At 43.6% G+C, this 22118-nt stretch overlaps 1 protein-coding gene across 1 annotated transcript in view; it reads right to left on the bottom strand.

Annotated features, from left to right (window-relative positions):
• Positions 1-22118, bottom strand: part of ARHGAP20 (Rho GTPase activating protein 20) — a 164157-nt gene that overhangs the window by 33253 nt on the left and 108786 nt on the right. Inside the window, exons 6-8 of the mRNA XM_073662442.1 lie at positions 17874-17958; positions 6085-6162; positions 2923-2989 (exon numbers count right to left, since the gene is read on the bottom strand). Coding sequence (XP_073518543.1) covers positions 2923-2989; positions 6085-6162; positions 17874-17958 — 230 coding nt within the window. The remainder of the gene's footprint in view (positions 1-2922; positions 2990-6084; positions 6163-17873; positions 17959-22118) is intronic.

Here is a 22118-nt window from a genome sequence, read left to right on the forward strand (position 1 = left end):
AAGGGCTCACACATCTGCTCGGGAGCCGCTCAGGACAAATAGCTTTAATCCCCCCCTTTTTTCTGCTGTTAAATTTAATGGGACTTTTATTTTTTTCAGTTTTAATGTTCAGAAATACAAAACCTTATGGCATCTGGTGAAGAGGTATTTGTGTTTTGCAAAGAGTATGTGATAATGAGAGGTCCCTGGAGGCCACGTCCGTCTTTGGAGCTATAATTATAATGCTCCATTGTATCTAGTATACACAACAGGGTGACTTTGCATATAGTCGTGATTAAAAAATATCCCACCGTTTAGGGTCCACAGCTCCTATTTGGACTTATGTGGGACGCTTTTCACTATGCTTCACCTGCTACATAGATGAAGATTCACTGTTCGCCCTATGATTAAAGGGGAACTTCTCCTATATAAGTGAATGGGCAATAGCTTGTAGTACTAATTATGGCCACTACACAATGTGTGGCGCTATGTCACTGCCAGGGTGCCATCAGTTGATCAGTGAGGCTGGTGGGAGTTGGACCCGTATCGATCTGATATTGATAACCTATCCTATTGATACGTCACCTGCATTAAAATATTGGTTAACCCCTTTTATAGTAAAAAATTAATTGATACAACTAAGAAACAACAACATAGAATATAGGATAAGAAAAAAACCTTACTGCCCCACATTTACTATAAATAACGAAGGTAGTGAAAGTGATCAAGAAATGTATTAAAAGGTGCATGCCATAAATGTGTGATCTCATGAAGACAATGCCTATCCATATGCCCTATTAGAGGTGGCCCGTCGCTTGGGACTTCCCTCTGTAAATCAAAATGGAGCAGCTCTGCTTTTGTTTGAGCCATTCACATGGACATGGACGGCCTTTCGAAACCCGCTGTTTGTCCGGGGTGCAGGGAGTTGGACCTTTCCGTAAGACTATGTTCACACTGAATTTTTTTCAGGATTTTTTTTGGCAGCAGATTCTCTCCCAAATCCTCATGAAAAACTTGTTCAATAACTCTTGGAAAAGTATTTTAACTCATTTCTATGGCAAATCCACTTTGCTGTTCATATGAAGAGTTTTATTTTTTAAACTTTTTTCTTCCTGAAGAGGTAAAAAGAAAATGGGGGGAAAAAAGAAAATGTACAGTATGTCACTTCTTCGAAGAGGATCCTAAAAGAAACCTCTCCAAACTAGGCCCAGTCCAGTCAAAAGGCTTCAAAAATAAAGTCTTCAGCAAAAAAAAAAAAAAACCTTTTCAAAACTGCATCAAGAAAGGAAAAACGCTTCCAAAAGCATCTCAAATAAAAAAGAGTTTCTAAAGCTTTGTTTAAGGGCTAACATTTTTCCTTGCGGAGAGTGACGTGTTAAGCACGTCACAGTGAGGAGACTTTTAAAGCCACAATGCTCCTCATGGGAAATATGCAAATTGTCTCTTCAGAGAGGAAGAGGACAAGAACTCTAGTGCCACCTACAGGAAGTAGCAATCCTAAAAGTCAATAGTGACCCTTTAACGAGCCTTATCACATGACTTAGGATATAAGCCCAAACTAGAAGGCTATGTTCACACATTGCATTTTTTCAGCGTTTTTTTATGCAAATTTTCAACTGCGTTTTACAGTACCAGCAAAGTCTATGAGATTCCAGAAATCTCATGCAGACACCTTGGTTTTTGTTTGATCAGGATTTTGTGCTTTGCAAGTTTTTTGCACAATAGAGCATATCACTTCTTTCAGTGTTTTTTCAGCATTTTTCACCCATTAGAGGAAATGGGTGGTGAAAAAATGCAACAAAAACGCAGGTGTCAGTTTTTTCAGCGTTTTTTGTGCCAAAACCTGATGAAATAGAATGAGATTTTTTTTTCACTCAACCTCATGTACATGCATAAGGCTATGTTCACACGTGTTTTTTTCTGCAGCTAAATCTGCTGACAACTTTTCTCTGGCAGGAAAACAGCTGTGTCAAAAATGCTGCTTTACCTGTTTTTTTATGCGTTTTTGCAGCGTTTTTTTCACTGTCTTTCTGTCTCTATTTATGCATGTACATAAAGTTCTGTGAAAAAAAAAAACAACCCCATTCTATTTTGCCATCAAAAACGCTGCAAAAATACACCAAAAACCGCAGGTGCATTTTTTGGTGCGTTTTTGCAGGGTTTTTTCACCACCCATTACTTCCTATGGGAGAAAAAACGCTGAAAAAACTGCTGAAAGAAGCGACATGCTCCATTTTCCTAAAACACAACCAAGACAGAAAATATGCAGCAAACAAAAAGCAAACAGAGAATTCTGGTTTCTCATAGACTTTGCTGGTACTGCAAGACGCAGCTAAAAATTTGCATAAAAATTGGCTGCAAAATATGCAGCAAAACACACTGTGTGTGAACATAGCCTTAAGAGACAAAAGGAAAAAAATGCAGCAAAAAACAAGCAAAAAAAACAAGCAAAATCCTGAACAACCCTTCCTGGCAAGAGATCAGGTTTTGCTGCAGAAAAAAAAGGTGAAAAAAGCAATGTGTGAACATAGCCTTAAAGTGCTTTCTGCTTGAACCTCCAGAAAAAAAAAAAAAGACTTAGTGTGAACATAGCCGAAGGAGTTGTCTCTAATGAGATAACCGCTTGTCGAATTTTCCCCTGCGAGTTAATAAATAAAATCCGTACCCACTATGTCCATCGCTGTAGTAAAAAAAATCAATAGCTTCTTCCACCTTTATGAAAGTTTTACAGGATCAGAATAGTTAGTCGATGGCCGTTTTACGGCGTGACATCCTTAGAGGGGAATCTCAAAGGACGGGATCCAATAAATCAATGGATCCTAACAATGGCCAGTAATGATTGAAGAGCTGCCATTAATGCCTTCCTGTGGTATCTGCTCATTTTCTGACTGTCTCTATATAAAGGCTTAAGCTAAAACAGTAGTTGACATTCCTTTGGCATACCGATAAGAGGATAAGGTGCATCATCTTTGCCCGAGGTGACCCACAGCTGGTAATCTGTTTCTGAGCCCTGCGGAGAGAACACAACACAGGATGAGCCGGCCGCGGCCACTGTCCTTAGGCCGCATTACAACACGTGGAATTGTGAAGAAGCCGCTGACATCAGAGAGGCCGTAATCCTCTCAGGGCTCCGAAAAACAAACTCAGGGGGATAAAATTTATCATCAGCGAGTGATCCCTGCCGGAAGGATAATATTCTATTCTATAAAGTGCTATTATGGAATCCGAGCTGATTGGAAGGGCAGGGGCAGACGGCCGTCCATTCTCTCATCCGAGACAATCGGGTCGATTATGCAAATGACATTGATCCATTTCTTATCAGAGTGTGATCCGATTCTCTCAGATAAGAAGATGGAGAAAAAAATGTCTTCATCTTCCTCCATTGTGTCAGTGCGCGGAAATCAGACTGCACTCAGATGTCATCCGAGTGCAGCCCGATGATTTCCATGCACTCATTGAATTGCATGGCCGAGTGCAATGCGAATATCAGATCAAACTCGGGCATGCAGTGATTTTTTTCCTCGGACAGTCCCTGTCCCAGGAATTTATCGGACATGTTCACGGCCCCATACTCTAACATTGGTCCGAGCAGGATCTGATGTTTTGTCAGATTGCACTCGGACCGAAAATACGGTCATCTGCACAGGCCCTTATGATGAGGAATATATGACGGGTCGCCTAGAATTGATATGATTCTAATGTGAGAGAAGAAGATTGACAGCACAGGAAATATGGACACTACATGCTTACTGACATGAGTCCCCAGGAGGAATTCGAGGCTCAGACTAACCAAAGCATCACAGATGTGGTCATAAAGGAAATGTGTGACCATACCATTGTATTCTAGTAGGTTGACCGTAATTCTGAATTCAATTAAATAGAATTACCTTAAATACAATATATGACCAGCAGCTTTGACGACGTTTCTGCCTTATACATGTCCAACATCAGTGATGAGATTTACCATAAGGACTCGTGCAAACGACCCTATTTTCGGTCATGCAAGTCAATGAGTGCGTGAAAATCATCTGGCTGCACTCGTATGGCATCTGAGTGCTGTCCAATTTCCACGTACTGACAGAATGGAGAAGATTGAAAAATGTATTTCTCCATATTCTCCTCATCAGAGAAAATCAGATCACACTCTGATTAAACTCTGATGAGTGTGATTACCATAATCGATCAGATTCTCTCAGATGTGAGAATTTACGCTGGTGTGACCACGGCCTAACAGCAAGTATACCTATGGCAGGCAACATCCCTCTCCTTTTCAGACGGTACAGAAAATAAATGAAGCCCGAGTAACTACATTTGTATTTATTTTTTTTAAGAATTTTAATAATTTTGTACAGCATAGAACTTTATGAAACTTTGCAAAACACTTTATTAGGAGATTTGTCCTCATTCAAGTTAGAATGGCTTCTAAGCATCTTCCAAACCTCTGCTTTTCTCCAGACTGCTTGCCTGCTTTTGGCTGCATGGATATCAGCACATACTGATTTTGAGTACAGATGATGGCAGTGATGGGTCAGTTCAGCACTTGTGTCTGACTCTGGGAAGTGTAAGCATCGTGTAATCTGATTCTCTCTGGGAAGAAGATGGAGAAAGCAAATTCTCCATCTTCTCCATAGTGTCAGCGTGCAGATGTCACCTGAGTGAGGACCGATCTTTTCCACAAACTCATTTAATTGCATGACCAAGTGCGATCTGAATATCGGATGAAACATGGGCACACAGCGATCTTTTCCTCTGACGGCCTCATAGACTAATATTAGTCCAAGTGCAATCCGATGTTTTGTCGGATGGCACTCGGATCAAAAATAAGCTTGTCTGCGCCTGCTCCAACTCTGGGGATGAGCTGGTGCAGGAGATTGTTCTGCTTAGGTCACAGTCAGACGGCCGTATTACTCACGCGAGGATTGCATCTGAAACCTTGGACTGGCCGCCGGCCCTCCTTACCTGAGCGTGTCAGCTGCATAGAAATGCAAGCTGTCATGCTTAAGTAAGGAGCGCTGACCGGACAGTTCGAGGATTGTGATACGATCCTTGTGGAAGTAATATGGCCATCTGACTGCGCCCACGGCCCCACTATCAGTATTCGGTCAGTATGGCCAAAACCAGGTGAGGAACAATCAGAGAAAAGGTATAATAGAAACAAGTCATCAATTCTGTATTTATCACCCACTCCTGGTTTTGCCTCCCACTACTGAGAAAAAATACTGACCAAATACTGATAGTGGAGCCGAAGCAGAACACGCAGGACATATTCTGATATCAATGTATGTAAATAGACTGGGGGAAAGCCAGTGTTTGGAAGCTACTTACATACTATTTTTTTTTACAAAAATTAAGAGAGATCCCCTAATATAGTGATTTACAAAGTTTCATACCTTTCTATGCTGGACAAAATAATACAAAAAACTAAAATAAAAGAAAGTTTAGTAACTCTTAAACTTTTTATATGTAATTATCCTCCAGGCACTGAAAAGCCCTTAATGTACATTTTGTAATATATTTCCAAACAGGATTTTGCTTACTTCTCTTCCAAATACCATGCCTCAGTGCTCCTTTTGAAGCTGCTTTCACTTGTTGCCTGTCAAATATCACTACACCATAATCAAACAGTCTTTGTAAGTGAATTTTCCTGTGTCATTACCAGGGTGGAGAGCAGAGAGGCTCAGACAGGAAAAGTCCTATACTCTAACTGTTCGAATGCAGTGTACAGATTCTTGCTGAGCAGCAGTTGAAAGAAACTTCTAAAGGAAAACATCACCTTGGCATTGAAACAGCTTTGCAGCATAGAGTTTGTGTGAGAAAAGTAGCTAAATAAGGGAATGAAGTATGTTACAAAAATTCATAACTTTGCAATACCTGAAAGATTATAAAAAATAATTTAGTTACTCTATAACATTTGAAATGCAGCAGAGATCAGAATGGGAAATATTATAGTTAGACTCGGGGTTTAGGTGTATTACTAAAATCCTGGACATAGATGTGATGTAATGTATACTAGCAGTGGTCTGTGGTGCTTTCTAATAACATAATCAGTTTCTCCCACATGTGTGACTGTACATATACGGTGGTAGACATTAGTTGGACACTTACCTCCACATTGAATTGCTGCAACGCCATTTTAATGACATCGGTCACGGTATCTTCATTGGTCACAGTGAGAGTTTTTGACTGTAAAAAAAAAAATAATGAATTGAAGAGATCTGATAGGATCCATTACAGTTTCATATGGGTCTGTTAAGAGCCTTTCCATTATGGATCTGTCAGAATGGGAATCTTAAACCGATGAGAAATATCTGACTGGTAGGATGGAGTAATAAGGGTGTAGAAGAAACAAAGCTCCTCTATCACATCAGAAGACACCAGCATCGTAAACCACAAATGAAAGGTAAGTCATTTCGGACTACCAAGGTGCGGCCCTGACTGCCACTACATGGGGCCAATGAGAGTCCCTTGGGGAGTAAATTTTTTTGACACTTGTTCTCCAGTTTTTCAGCACCTGTTAATACAAACAATTTGTCTTTTTCTGGGCTTGCACCAGATAATGATAGATATGCTATCCATAACAGAGTAATAGAGTCTGATTCCTAGCAATAAGGTTGATCAGTTGATTGAAGCGGCCATGGCGCTCAGTATTTACCAGGCACCGAACAGTACTTTTGATAGTGGCTGTTCCTGGTGTCTTGAAAGTTAAAGAGGTTGTTCACTACTACTGACCTTAGGATAGGTCATCAATGTCTAATCGGTGGGGGTGCGACACTCGGCACCCAACTGATCAGCTGTTCTTGGTGTCGGTGAAGGCTGCAACTGCTCAGTTACGGAGCTGCACAGCACCGTCTACTGTATAGTGGTCACGGCAGGGTACTGCACATCCGCCCCTATTGATCAGAATAGGGGGCGGATGTGCAGTATCTGGCCGCGGACACTATAGAATTGGCGAAGCTGCGCTGTGCAGATCCGCAACTGGGCAACACTGTCTGAGAACAGATGATCGATGGGGGTGCCAGGTCTTGCACCTCCACCAATCAGACATTGATGCCCTATCCTAAGGATAGGTCATTAATGTTAAAGTAGTGGACAACCTCTTTAAGTTTGATGTTCTCCCACTAGGAACAAAGTAAGTGACATGTAATTGAATAGGTTGGCACTAAATAATTACTAGATAATATTACGCCAATCTATGCCCTCATCAGGAATTTCTACTCTTCGCACACTCCACAGTCGGGAATGCTGTTCAGCACAGACATTGGCTGTTTCAGGGCTATAACTTTAATAACTGTAAAGTGAAAAATTGCAAAAGTTCTCCCCCCATCAGCAGAGCATTCAGCTTGAGGAGAACCGGACAGAAGATAAATGACCATGTGCGACTGGAGTAAATCTCTTGGGGAGATTGTACATCATGACGTGCGCCGTAGAAATGCATTCTCCCCCAAACACCCCCGTCCTCCGAAGTCCAACATGTAGCCGCGTCAGGACCAGATCCATGCTTATAAATTTGGAACCAAGAAGAAAACAAGTTTTATACCATTTTTTTTTGCTGATCTAGAATAAGCTCCTGGTCAGAAAATCCAGACTGACATAGCCAAGATTAGCCGTCATTAATAGATAGCGGTCAGTGGTCGCTCACCACATCGCCTCTAAGAGCAAAACGCAAATATAGCTGTCACTTTGTGGAAATTCCAACAATAAGTCTGATTTTCTGTGTGCCGTTTAAAGAGAAATGTCTGCTTTTATTCATAAGCTATCTTATCATTGGAGGTTGGGGACAAGGACCTTAAAGAGGTTGTCCACTACTTTTACATTGATGGCCTCTCTGTCACACTGTCACAGAATACTGGAGGTAGGGGGCCTAAGCTGACCCTAAGCTGGGGCCCTGACTAATCCCTCATCCTGGAGGTACTGTTAAAGGTACAGAGGTCCAGGCCGCCAGCGTAACCCCTACCTCCTGAGGATCCCTGCACCACAGTAATCTAGTCCTGAGAAGGACCCCGATCACAACAATTGGGAACCAGCAATAATATGCCCACACACAGTATTTAGACGAACGAGACAGTACAAGGGAAAAACCAAAACCACCTTGCATACAACTTCAACACAACTACAACAGAGGGAACACCAACGGGAAAGGAGATAAATGATAAAGCGAGGAAAGGGAAATAAAACTTCCAAATACACTTATCTCAGCAACTCCAAACACCACGATCCGCTCTGTAAGTCTGAATGAAAAGCTTTCACCGACACCTCACAAACAGACCTGCAGGAATATAAAGGAGTCTCACTAACGAAGCATTGATTGCAGCTGGGCGAGGCTGGACCTCAGCTAGCCCAGAGAGAGAGAGAATTAACTCCTTCACTGCCGAGAAAACACAAAGCACCAACAAGTCAGCTGCGAGAAGTCAGGCTGTGTACTCGTGACGATCTTCGTGGCAACACACCCGTGACAGTACCCCCCCTTCTACGAGGGGCCTCCGGACCCTCAGGGCCAGGTTTATCCGGGTGAGTCGTGTGGAAGGCCCGAACTAATCGGTCTGCGTTAATATCCGACGCAGGAACCCACATCCTCTCCTCAGGACCATACCCCTTCCAATGAACCAAGTACTGAAGGGACCGGCGATTAAAGCGTGAATCAATGACCCTCGATACCTGGAACTCCAAGTTACCATTGACAACCACAGGAGGGGGAGGTAAAGGTGACGGTACCACCGGCGCCACATACCTCTTAAGCAATGATCTGTGAAACACGTTGTGAATTTTAAAAGTAGGGGGGAGGTCAAGACGGAATGCCACCGGATTAATAACAGAACTGATTCTGTACGGCCCGATGAACCTGGGACCCAGTTTCCAGGAGGGAACCTTAAGTTTAATATTCCTGGTAGACAACCATACCTGATCGTTCACACTTAGGTCCGGACCAGACACTCTCCTCCTATCAGCCATACGTTTGTATCGGTTCCCCATAGTATTCAGATTCTTCAGCACCCCTCTCCATACTGAAGCGAGAGATGAGGAAAATCGTTCCTCCTCCGGAACCCCCGAAGAGCCCCCCCTACTGAAAGTACAAAACTGGGGGTGAAAACCATATGCCCCAAAAAACGGGGACTTACCAGTGGACTCGCTTCGCCTATTATTGAGAGCAAACTCTGCCAGAGGTAGGAAAGAAGCCCAGTCCTCCTGGTTCTCTGACACAAAACACCGAAGATATGTCTCCAAGCTCTGGTTCATACGTTCCGTCTGACCATTGGTCTGAGGATGAAAAGCCGACGAGAATGACAAATGCATCCCCCGCCGTGCACAAAACGCCTTCCAGAACTTGGACACAAACTGAGACCCCCGATCAGACACCACCTCGGAGGGTACCCCGTGAAGCCTCACAATCTCCCCAATGAACACCTGCGCAAGAGTTTTAGCATTAGGGAGAGCCGGAAGAGCGATAAAATGTGCCATCTTGCTGAACCTGTCCACTACAACGAGTATGACCGTTTTACCCGAAGACGGAGGGAGGTCCGTAATAAAGTCCATAGACAGATGAGTCCAAGGACGCTCCGGGATCTTCAAAGGTAAGAGGGCCCCAGACGGACGGGTATGTGAGGTCTTAGAGCGCGCACAAACCCCACAGGACGCGACAAAAGTTACCACCTCTTTATGTAAGTTAGGCCACCAAAACCGACGCGAGAGGAGATCCACAGTTGCTTTACTCCCCGGGTGTCCTGCAAAAACTGAGTTATGGTGTGCCTCGATCACCTTTTGTCGCAACTGATCTGGAACGAACAGTCTCCCCGGAGGTCCAACAGGGGCGTCCCCCTGAGCCTCCAATATCTCCTCCTCCAGCTCAGAGCATACTGCCGAAACCACCACCCCCTCCTGAAGAATAGGAATCGGGTCGTCTGTATTCCCGGCCCCAGGGAAACTACGAGATAAGGCATCCGCCTTTACATTTTTAGACCCAGGACGATATGTAACGACGAAATTAAACCTGGTAAAAAACAATGACCACCTAGCTTGTCTGGGATTCAGACGTTTAGCGGACTCCAGATATAGCAGGTTCTTGTGATCGGTGATGACGGTGACCGGATGAACTGCCCCCTCCAAAAAATGGCGCCACTCCTCAAAAGCTAACTTAATGGCCAGGAGTTCCCTATTGCCGACATCGTAATTCCTCTCAGCGGACGACAATTTTTTAGAGAAAAAGGCGCACGGATGCCACTTACCAGGGGACGAACCCTGTGACAATACTGCTCCCACCCCTACCTCGGAAGCGTCTACCTCTACAAAGAATGGCTGAGACGCATCAGGTTGAATGAGTATGGGTGCCGAGGCAAAACATTTTTTCAAGGAGGAGAATGCTTGACAAGCCTTGTCAGACCACCTAGAAAAATCCGTCCCCTTTTTAGTCATGTCTGTGAGAGGCTTAACCATGGACGAGAAATTACGAATGAACTTCCGGTAATAGTTAGCAAACCCCAGGAAACGTTGTAGTGCCTTAAGATTCTCCGGCCGATCCCACTCAAGAACTGCCCGCACTTTCCCAGGGTCCATACGAAAACCGGACGCAGAAACCAGGAAGCCTAAAAACTGGAGTTCCTGTATGGCGAACACACACTTTTCCCACTTGGCATACAGTTTATTATCCCGCAAGATCTGTAACACCTGTCTAACGTGCTCCTGATGAGACACCAGATCCGGCGAGTAAATTAAGATATCATCCAGATATATGACAACAAACTGTCCCACCAGGTGGCGAAAAATATCATTAACAAAGTGTTGAAACACCGCCGGGGCATTAGTCAGACCGAATGGCATGACAAGGTTCTCATAATGCCCCTCCGGAGTGTTAAAAGCCGTCTTCCACTCATCCCCCTCCTTCATCCTAATCAGATTGTACGCCCCCCTGAGATCCAACTTAGAGAACCATTTGGCGCCCACGATCTGATTAAAGAGATCGGGAATAAGTGGGAGCGGATACGGATCTCGGACCGTAATCCGATTAAGTTCACGGAAATCCAGGCAAGGGCGTAGGCCTCCATCTTTCTTCTTAACAAAGAAGAACCCCGCGGCCACCGGTGAAGATGAAGGTCTAATATGCCCCTTAGCCAGACTTTCAGAAATATAATCCTTCATGGCCTGCCTCTCAGGACCAGAAAGGTTATACAACCTAGCTTTAGGTAACTTGGCCTCAGGGAGCAGTTTTACAGAACAGTCATACTCGCGATGAGGAGGTAGTTCCTGACACCCATTCTCCGAGAATACATCCTCAAAGTCTGCCAGAAATGGAGGTAAGACCCAAGGAGTAACCGCACCGATGACCGTGTTCATGCAGTTTTTATTACAGAATTTACTCCATTGGCTTATCTCTCTGGTTTGCCAATTAATAACAGGGTTATGCTTAGCTAACCAAGGAAGGCCCAACACTATAGGAGTGGGAAGACCCTCCAACACGTAGCAAGACAACAGTTCTTTATGTATTGCCCCCACTTGAAGTTTTACGCCATGCACAGCTTGCAAAAAACTTCCCTGACCGAGAGGCCTGGCATCGATCGAGAATATGGGGATGGGTTTAGCCAACTCACTCAATCGCATACCTTGAACCCGGGCAAACCGAGCATCAACCAGATTAGCCCCGGCCCCACTATCCAGAAGAACAGATATCCTCTCAGTTCTCGTACCCACCACCACCTCCGCCGGTACGAGAAACTGAGACGAACCTAGGGACGAAATACCTACTCCCAGATTGCCGTCCACCACACAACCTGGGATCAACAGTTTTTTCGACGACTCTTTACTCTGCAAGGGGCGGGATGGACACCCCCCAATAAAATGTCCCTTTTTCCCGCAGAGGAAACACCTTCCTGTCTTATGGCGCACCACCGGTCCCCTTCCCCGAAATGATGTCCCTCCTAATTGCATAGGCTCCTCCGGACTGACCAGGGGAACCACCATATGAGGGGACCTTGTAAGAGGTGGAGACATTACAGGGGGTAGAGTTATCCCGCACCTCTCCCGAAGCCGTCTGTCAACGCGAATAGCAAGGGCCATAGCGGCTTCCAGTGACGCGGGAGAGTCATACTGTGCCAACACATCCTGTAATTTGTCGGATAAACCATGACAAAACTGGCTCCTAAGAGCCGGGTCATTCCACTGGGTGTCCGTGGCCCACCTACGGAACTCCGAACAGAATTCCTCCGCCGGACGATCTCCCTGCTGAATCCTACGTAACTTAGACTCAGCAAGGGAGATCCGATCTGGGTCATCATATACGAGTCCCAAAGCAGCGAAAAACCTATCCACTGACTGGAGAACCGGGGAGCTTGGGGGAAGAGAGAACGCCCAAGATTGTGGGTCCCCTTGTAGGAGCGAGATGACAATTCCCACCCTTTGTTCTTCACTGCCCGATGACCGAGGCCGCAGCCGAAAGTACAATTTGCATGCCTCCCGGAAAACAAAAAACTTGTCCCGCCCCCCAGTGAACCTGTCAGGGAGAGCTACTTTAGGTTCTGGTCCGGCTTGCTCCAGAGGATGCAAAACCTTGGACCTAACGTCCGCCAGCCCCATGGACAAACTCTGCAACTGCCGAGCTAGACCGGCTACTGGATCCATGGTAGCTGGAGAAAAACTAAGTGGGTCGGTGAAAATGTCACACTGTCACAGAATACTGGAGGTAGGGGGCCTAAGCTGACCCTAAGCTGGGGCCCTGACTAATCCCTCATCCTGGAGGTACTGTTAAAGGTACAGAGGTCCAGGCCGCCAGCGTAACCCCTACCTCCTGAGGATCCCTGCACCACAGTAATCTAGTCCTGAGAAGGACCCCGATCACAACAATTGGGAACCAGCAATAATATGCCCACACACAGTATTTAGACGAACGAGACAGTACAAGGGAAAAACCAAAACCACCTTGCATACAACTTCAACACAACTACAACAGAGGGAACACCAACGGGAAAGGAGATAAATGATAAAGCGAGGAAAGGGAAATAAAACTTCCAAATACACTTATCTCAGCAACTCCAAACACCACGATCCGCTCTGTAAGTCTGAATGAAAAGCTTTCACCGACACCTCACAAACAGACCTGCAGGAATATAAAGGAGTCTCACTAACGAAGCATTGATTGCAGCTGGGCGAGGCTGGACCTCAGCTAGCCCAGAGAGAGAGAGAATTAACTCCTTCACTGCCGAGAAAACACAAAGCACCAACAAGTCAGCTGCGAGAAGTCAGGCTGTGTACTCGTGACGATCTTCGTGGCAACACACCCGTGACACTCTCCTTAGGATAGGTCATCAATGTCTAATCGGCTGGGGTTTGACACCTGGCACCCTCGCCGATCAGCTGTTATCGGTGGCGTTGGCCGCTAGCAGGAAGCATTCATTTGTCAAGCTGCTATCTACTTGTAGCGGCCGGGGCTTGGTACTGCACATCCGCCTCCTATTCAAATCAATGGGAGGTGGATATGCAGTACCCTGCAATGGCCACTAGAAGTAGAGCAGCTTGGCAAGTGAGTATTTCTGTCCGGTGGCCGCCGACACCAATAACAGCTGATCGGTGGGGGTGCCGGGTGTCGGACCCTGGCCAATCAGACATTGATGACCGATCCAAAGGATAATGTGAAAGTAGTGGACAACCTCTTTAAACAAAAATAGGAGAACCTATTTTTATTTGCTAGCTGTAGCAGTCTAATATTTGATTTTACCTTTTTAGTATCCATAGTAGCATTTCCTGATGCATATAACAATGCTATAATTTTGAGTACAATAAAACTGAGCAGGCTCAGGACCCAGCAGCATATGCTTCCTCTCTATGGCACCACCTGGCTTTACAGACAAGAAAATAATGCAAAACTGTTTCGCACAGCTTCATCTCTAGGCCACAACCTGACAGTACATTGAAGAAAATAGTGCAAATTGTTTCTCTCAGCTTCATTTCTTGGGCACAAGTTGGCAATATGGACAAGTAAATAATGCTAAATTGTTTAGCTCGGCTTCATCTCTAGGCCACCGCCTTTCAGTACATGCAAGAAAATAATGCTAAATTGTTTCTTTCAGCTTCATCTCTAGGCCACAACCTGGCAGTTCAGACAAGAAGATAAAGAAAAATTGTTTCGTTCGGTTTCATCTCAGGGGCACAACTTGGCAGTACAGACAATAATGTAATATTGTTTTGTTTGGCTTCCTCTCTAGGGTACAACCTGGCAGTACAGACAAGAAAATAATGCAAGATTGTTTTGCTCAACTTCCTCTCTGGGGCACTCCCTGTCAGAACCAGACAAGCAATCATGCAAGAGACCTACTATTTTATAAGACATCATTTTATGGCACAAGGACAAGCAGCAATATAAAACAACCTAAAGATATATTTAGAGTTCTACATGCGGTAATAAATATATCAACTTTGTCAAAATCAATTAAGAATGACCTTTTTCAATGTAATATAGCCTTGGATAAAATAAAGTGGTTTGCTGGGCACTCTTATGTAAGAGTCACCGCTGAGCCGAGATCAACTATTTTTATAAGGCTTTTAAAGACACGGAGTGCGGGTGAAGTAATGAAGATTAACTGTAACAAACTGTCTGTGAACTATCATGTAATGTGGGATAATTATCACCAAAGGTCCTCACCCCAGAGCTAAATATAGATAAGTATCTGTGAAGAAGACAGAAAACGTTAATGCTAATTCCATAAGAGAAAAGGAAATCTCACGCATGTGTCCCGCAGCCCCCAAACCAAGAGAGAACATATGGCTGTACATCAGTCAGACATGAGGGGTCTGACGACATAGTCCTCAGTATCTACTGACTGCATGAAAAAATAAGCAGTGATGTACAGGGAAGAGAGGTAGCCAAATGACAAAGTTAAAAAAAAAAAAAGTTTTGCCACTTGGGACAGAAAGGACTTGTGGTTTTTCATCCAAGACATTTCCTCAATCCTTGGGTTTGTTCTCTAGTCTCTTGCTTGTAAAGAATGCAGTTGTTGGAGAGTGTCCTACACAAGTAATAATAAATAAGAATCTTTAATTTTATATAGCGCCAACATATTCCGCAGCGCTTTACGTACATTATCATGGCTGTTTCCATTGGGGCTCAAAATCTAAATTCCCTATCAGTATGTCTTTTTGGAGAGCAGGAGGAAACTGGAGAACCCGGAGGAAACCCACGCAAACACGAGGAGAACATACGAACTCCTTGCAGATGTTGTCCTTGGTGGGATTTGATCCAAGGAACCCACAAGTTCCCAGCACCCATCTATAAAGGGGATAGGACCCCTGTCTCTGTAGGGATCCATTAGCAGTCACATAAAGGAGCCACTATGGTCTGGCCAAGTTAGAAGATCAAGTGGAATCTAGTGATGAGGCCAATGAGTTGAGCACCATCACAGCATCACTGAAGGTCCACCTAAGTCCATGAAATCATGGCCTCACATGATAGAAAAAAGGTTTTCAAGGTTCCTTCTGAAATTACAGATGCAGAATGTGGAGGGCACGGTAAGACACCTTAGCAATATTACATGATTCTCAGTTAAATGAATGTAATATATTGAGGAAACTGAACTGTCCTTACAAATTGGCCCTTCAATTTGGTCAATGGCAACAGGCAAACAGGAGGAACCCATGTATGATATTGTCTTCATGAGATCTGTAATAGTTAAGGACTCTTCCGTAGACCATCGTATGTACGGAAATCATTGAGCTGACCAACTGACCAACACCAGTTATAGCATCCAAGGCACAAAATGTGAAAGGTGGCATGGATACGGCCCTGTGATTCCTCATCAAATCAGGAATAAGTGCGATCTGGACTGTGCGCAACAAATGTGTTGTGTGTAACAATATTCATAGACTATGGTAGACGGACTGTACATGACCCTGTGCTATAAATCACTAGTAACTCCGGGATCACCGTAATCCATGTAGATGTGGTTACTTGCAATTTTAGGAATTCAGTACAAGTCAAGCATATAATGTACAATGAATAATGCAAAGAACATTCCAGCTCCGGACATCTATTAGGAGACGCGGATTATTACATGCTACCGAAGCACGGAATTCAAGAAATGCAACAAAACAACAAACTGGATGAAATTGTATTGTGTCAAGAGCCGATACAAGGAGACGTCATATTGGGCCCTAATGACCTGTCATCAAGGAACCATTCTGCCCAAAACACAGGAAGACGAGGGCGAAGGAAATAAAGTCACAGCGAAAAATTACTCATTACAGAAAAATACACCTCTACAACAATCCTATCTATCTATCTATCTATCTATCTATCTATCTATCTATCTATCTATCTATCTATCTATCTATCTATCATCTATCTATCTATCATCTATCTATTATCTATCTTACTATAATCTATCTATTAGCTATCTATCTATCTATCTATCTATCTATCTATCCATCTAACCATCTATCTGTCCTTCTATCTATTCTTCTGTCTGTCCATCCAACTATGTCCATCTATCCATCTATGTCAGTCAGTCTATCCATCTATGTCAGTCCGTCTATCCATCTGTCAGTCCGTCTATCCATCTATGTCAGTCTGTCTAAACATGTATGTCCGTCCATCTATGCCTGTCCGTTTGTCTATCCATCTATGTCTGTCTATCCATCTACAGTATATCCATCCATCTATCCATCTATGTCCATCCTTCTATCCATCTATGTCCGTCCATCTATCCATCTATGTCCATCCTTCTATCCATCTATGTCCGTCCATCTGTCCATCTATCCATCTATGTCCATGCATCTATGTCCGTCCGTCTATCCATCTATGTCCCTCCATCTGTCCATCTATCCATCTATGTCCGTCCGTCAGTCTGTCTATCCATGTCCGTCCGCCTATCCATCTATGTCCGTCCATCTGTCCATCTATCCATCTATGTCCATGCATCTATGTCCGTCCGTCTATCCATCTATGTCCCTCCATCTGTCCATCTATCCATCTATGTCCGTCCGTCAGTCTGTCTATCCATGTCCGTCCGCCTATCCATCTATGTCCGTCCATCTATCCATTTATGCCCGTCCGTCTATCCATCTTTGTCCGTCCGTCTATCCATCTATGTCCGTACGTCTATCCATCTATGTCCGTCTATCAGTCTGTCCGTCCATCCGTCTATCCATCTATGTCCGTCTATCTGTCTGTCTATCCATCTATATCCGTCCGCCTGTCCATCTATCCATCTATGTCCGTCTGTCTATCTATGTCCGTCCGCTTGTCCGTCTATCCGTCTGTCATCTGTCAGTCCATCTATCCCTTCCATCTCATATTTGCTTTATTATGGGAGGGAACTTATAACTCCAGTAAAAAAAATTGTTTCCTTTTTTTCTATATTTGTTTCACCCTTTTAGTATCCAAAATGGTATTTGTTTGGTACAGATAGCAAAGTTAGAAACAATTCTGCCATTTTAAGTACATTAATACTGAGCAGAGTGATTAGCGGCAGCGTTTGCTCTGCTGAGTTCTCTCTCTAGTGCACTGCCAGGCAGTACAGACAAGTACATTATTGGAGGTTGTTCTGCTCAGCTTTTTTAGTACACTACCTGGTGGTACAGATATGGAAATACTGTATTACAAGATTGTTCTGCTCGGCTTCATCAATCCATAACTCAGAAATGTCTGTAACTTTTTGTCACATATATTTAATTTAAACCCTTTTAATTAGATTTGATTTTTTCTTATTATATCCACATTTAACCTCGCACATACTGTGTAATGAAAAATGTAAAAATATCAAATATTCATCATTAAACCATAGAGAAACATAGAAAAATACATAACGTCCTGAGAAAATGCCTGCAGTGTGATATGATCCTGAGAAATATTATCCTAACCAGGGTTACACATGTCAGAATTACTTAGCGCAATATAATGTGGTCAACAAAACACTTACATAGGCACAGTTCCCAATATCCTTTGTAATGATCTTCAGAGGGATTACTTTAGGGTGGTCACTTTCTTTTTCTTCTTTGATGTATCTAAAAGTGTAAAGTATAATATTAAGCTAAAAAGTCCAAAATTGTCTAGAATGTTGTTGTTAAAGGGAATCTGTCAGCAGTTTTGTGCTAAATAATCCGAGAGCAACCTGATGTAGGGGCTGAGACTCTGATTCCAGCGATGTGTCACTTACCAGGCTGCTTGTTGTAGTTTCAATAAAATCAGTGTTTTATCAGCAGGAGTTTATCACTATAGGACTAGTTGTCTCCTGCCACATAGTCCTCCTGTTCTGTGTAACCCCACCCCCTTCACTGATCGGCAGCTTTCTCCTATGTACAGTTTACACAAAAAAACAATCACAGTGGTGTGGGCGGGGTTATACAGAGCTCAGCATTCAGAGAACTGCTCGATCTACAGCAGAGAAAACAGGGATTTTAACTAAACTGCACCAAGCAGCCCAGTAAGTGAAACATCGCTGGAATCAGGGTTTCAGCCCCCACATCATGCTGCTCTCAGATAACATAGCAAAAACCTGCTGACAGATTCCATTTAAGAGAGATCAGAAGCTTTATCTGTTCTCCTTAATGGGACCAAACGTCATAACAGATTTCTCAAATTCCAGCTATTCGCACCTAATCACTCAACGGAAGTCAACATCCTACATTGAATGACTGTCTATTTGCAACACAAGCTCCTTCAGGGGCCTAGCTCCGGAAGCTGCAGAGGGAGCAACTGTACCAGGGCCTTGTTCCCTGAGGGGTCCAAACACCACTATGCCATATAAGAAAATTATTATTATTATAAATGGCCCATGGTAGGTTCTGGGTCCAAGTATAAAATTTTGCATGAGGGCAATCCCCCCCCGATCCGCAAACATTATTATTTCTCAGAATGTGTGGCTGTATTTTAAAGTATTTTACCTGTCACTATCATTAATATGTATTTTTTACTTGGTGTGAATGTCGCCGTTCTCCTGAATCTGGCACTGTTTTTCTTTTGTTCCTACTCCTCTCCGTTCCAGAGATATGGCTATTAGTGATGAGCGAGCATGCTCGTTACTCGGGATTTACGAGCATGCTCTGGTGTTTTCTGAGTATCTTCAGCATGCTCGGGTATTATGTTTTCGTCACTCAGTGCTCATGATTTGCGACTGTTTGACAGTTTTAATACATGTGAGGAATGCCTGTTTCTTAGGCATTCCTCACATGGATTAAAGCTGTCAAACAGTCGCAAGTCATGAGCACAGAGTGAGGAAAACATAACAAAGAGCACTGCTGAAGATACTCGGCGAGTGCTCGACCATGTTCGCCAAAAGGGTTAACAAAACATACTCGCTCATCACTAATGGCCATTTCTTTCCTATATGTTAGTCTAATCTTGTTAGCCAAATGGGATGTTCTTAAACTCTTTTCCACGCCCAGTTGACTAAAAAAAAAGAATGTGTATCTGTATTTTAAAGAGGACCTGTCACTATCATTAATATGTATTTTTTCATTTGGTGTAAATCCCACTGTTCTCCTGAATCGGGCGCTGTTTTTCTTCTGTGACTCTCCATTCCTGAAATATGGCCCCCTCTACGTGTATATACATCTATATAAAACTCTAGTCTTTTAAGCCAGGTGGGGGTGATTATTACCTCTTTTCAGTCTTGTTGAAGAGCACACCCACTTGGCTAACAAGACAAGATTTTCATACAGGGAATAGAGAGCCATATCTCAGGAACAGAGAGGCACAAGAACAAAAGAAAAACATCGCTGGATTCAGGAGAACAGCGGCATTTACACCAGTTAAAATATATGCAGATTTTTGACAAGTGACAGATTTTCTTTCAAGAACAAATAAACATTAAAGCAAATTTCTCCAAACTACCAAATTTCCTCTTTAACTTGTTTCATGGGACAAATTCTACTTCTGATCCTCGCAGTCATCACATGTATTTCCTGGTCCAACTGGACAGACACGTAAACACTGCAGCTGGCTGTGTAGGTAACGTGTCAGTCACTGCTGCCAGTGATTGGCTGCAGTGGTCACAAGCCCATCAAGACTGTCTGGGTATCCAGGAAGTGGCAGAATTGGCGCCATTGGCATCAGTGAGGTGAGTGTTGCTTGCTTTTCTATTTTACACCATTCTTAGCATTTTTTTTTTTAATTTAAGTGTCCCGGCAACTTCTTCATGGGGCAATCACTACATTTCGTTGTCAGTTCAAAGAACTTAATTTTTGGAAGTTTTCTGGTAGTGTTTTAAATGGTTTTTTTTGTTTAGTTTTGTGTCTACTTTAAATAAAACAATAGACATTTCTGCTGCACGTTCTAAAAATAGAAAAAAAAAACGAAAAAAATAAATAAAATTAAAAAAACGTGCTGATTTTGCTATTTCAATTTTGATTTGTAAGGAAAAGACGAAACTGATACTTTTTCGTTTTGACACGACAATAAAAATGTGGACTTCAGTTTTTCAACTCCAACACCACAAATTCCCTAGACTGAAAATAATACCAAAAAGACCACAGGAATCTAACATCAACTGCCTGTCCAAGCAGGATCCCCACATCACAATAAAAGCATCCATCATCTGCCTGACTGGGAGCAATGCATGCCTGATTTATCCCCAGCACAGAGAGAACGAATGGTTATTATTATCAGCTGCAACATATTGGTACAGCGGCATAGGTCTAGCCAATAAGTTCTCCAAGAATGGGGGCTCTTTTACAACATTAGCGGGGCTCAGATCCCCGATTCCCAGAGCAAAAAAAAATCCCATGGCAAAAAAACATTTTTAGAACCAGGTCAGATTTTTAATAGGACTTCAGTGTCGAATTTAATGACCCCATGTCAACACTTCCTGCCCCTTTGCTCTTTGTTATTATAGGGATGCTGGACCTCTTAGCAACCCTTCACATCTCGTATTTCTATTTCTTACCTGTGCTAGAAAAATGAAAGGGAAGCTAAAGTTTTAAACATTTTTGTATATGGTTTCCCTTTATTATATAAGTGCTGATCAGTGGGGTTCTTGATTCCACACCGATCACTCAAACCAGGGGGCAGAAGTCTTCGACTTTTCCTCCATAGAAAGTCTCGATATACTTCTGAGCCTTGCTATGAGCGATTGGTAGGGGTCTCAAAGCCCAAACCCCCACTGGTCAACACTACTACGTTGTTGTGATAACATACAGGGGCGTCATCAGGGCATTACTGCCCTTACTGGCGTATGGGTCCAGTCTGGGCCTCCCTCCTCACCAGGCCTTAGGGGCACAAGTCAGCCGTTCGCTCACTAACTGAACATGCATGATCGGACGCACGTTCAGTTGAACTCTATTGCCATGCAAGACCCGCTTCCTGTACAGCAATACGAGCCGCCAGGCAATCAGAAGCCAGTAGCTGACGTCAGTGCGCACATCTCCGGCGTATGACGTCATTGTTCATGAAGAGGATGCCGCTGGACCGCGGCCAGGTAAGGAGAAACTTTTTTTTTTGGTACTGAAATCCGCAATATGGGGAGACATATGGAGGGGCAGGATGGAGACATGTGGGGCCAGGATGAGAGGACATATATGGGGGCAGGATGAGAGGATATATGGGGGGTCATGATGAAGATATGTGGGGCCAGGATGAGAGGACATATATGGGGGCAGCATGGAGACATATGGGGGGCAGGACGGAGACATGTGGGGGTACATGATGAGAAAACAGGATGAGAGGACATATACACACGTGGTCAAAATTGTTGGCACCCCTCGTTTAATGAAAGAAAAACCCACAATGGTCACAGAAATAACTTGAATGTGACAAAAGTAATAATAAATTAAAAATCTTTGAAAATGAACAAATGAAAGTCAGACATTGCTTTTCTGCTTCCACGGAATTTTGAAAAAATTAAACTCATGAAATAGGCCTGGACAGAAATGATGGTACTCATAACTTAATATTTTGTTGAACAACCTTTTGAGGCAATCACTGCAATCAAACGATTCCCGTAACTGTCAATGAGACTTCTGCACCTCTCGACAGGTATTTTGGCCACTCCTCCTCATGAGCAAACTGCTCCAGTTGTCTCGTGTTTGAAGGTTGCCTTTTCCAGACATCATGTTTCAGCTCTTTCCAAAGATGCTCAATAGGATTTAGGTCAGGGCTCATAGAAGCCACTTCAGAATAGTCCAATGTTTTCCTCTTAGCCATTCTTGGATGTTTTTAGCTGTGTGTT

Source organism: Phyllobates terribilis, unplaced genomic scaffold, assembly GCF_046119375.1.
Source record: "Phyllobates terribilis strain yellow unplaced genomic scaffold, ASM4611937v1 Scaffold_2__4_contigs__length_985480577, whole genome shotgun sequence".
Taxonomy (NCBI): Eukaryota; Metazoa; Chordata; class Amphibia; order Anura; family Dendrobatidae; genus Phyllobates; species Phyllobates terribilis.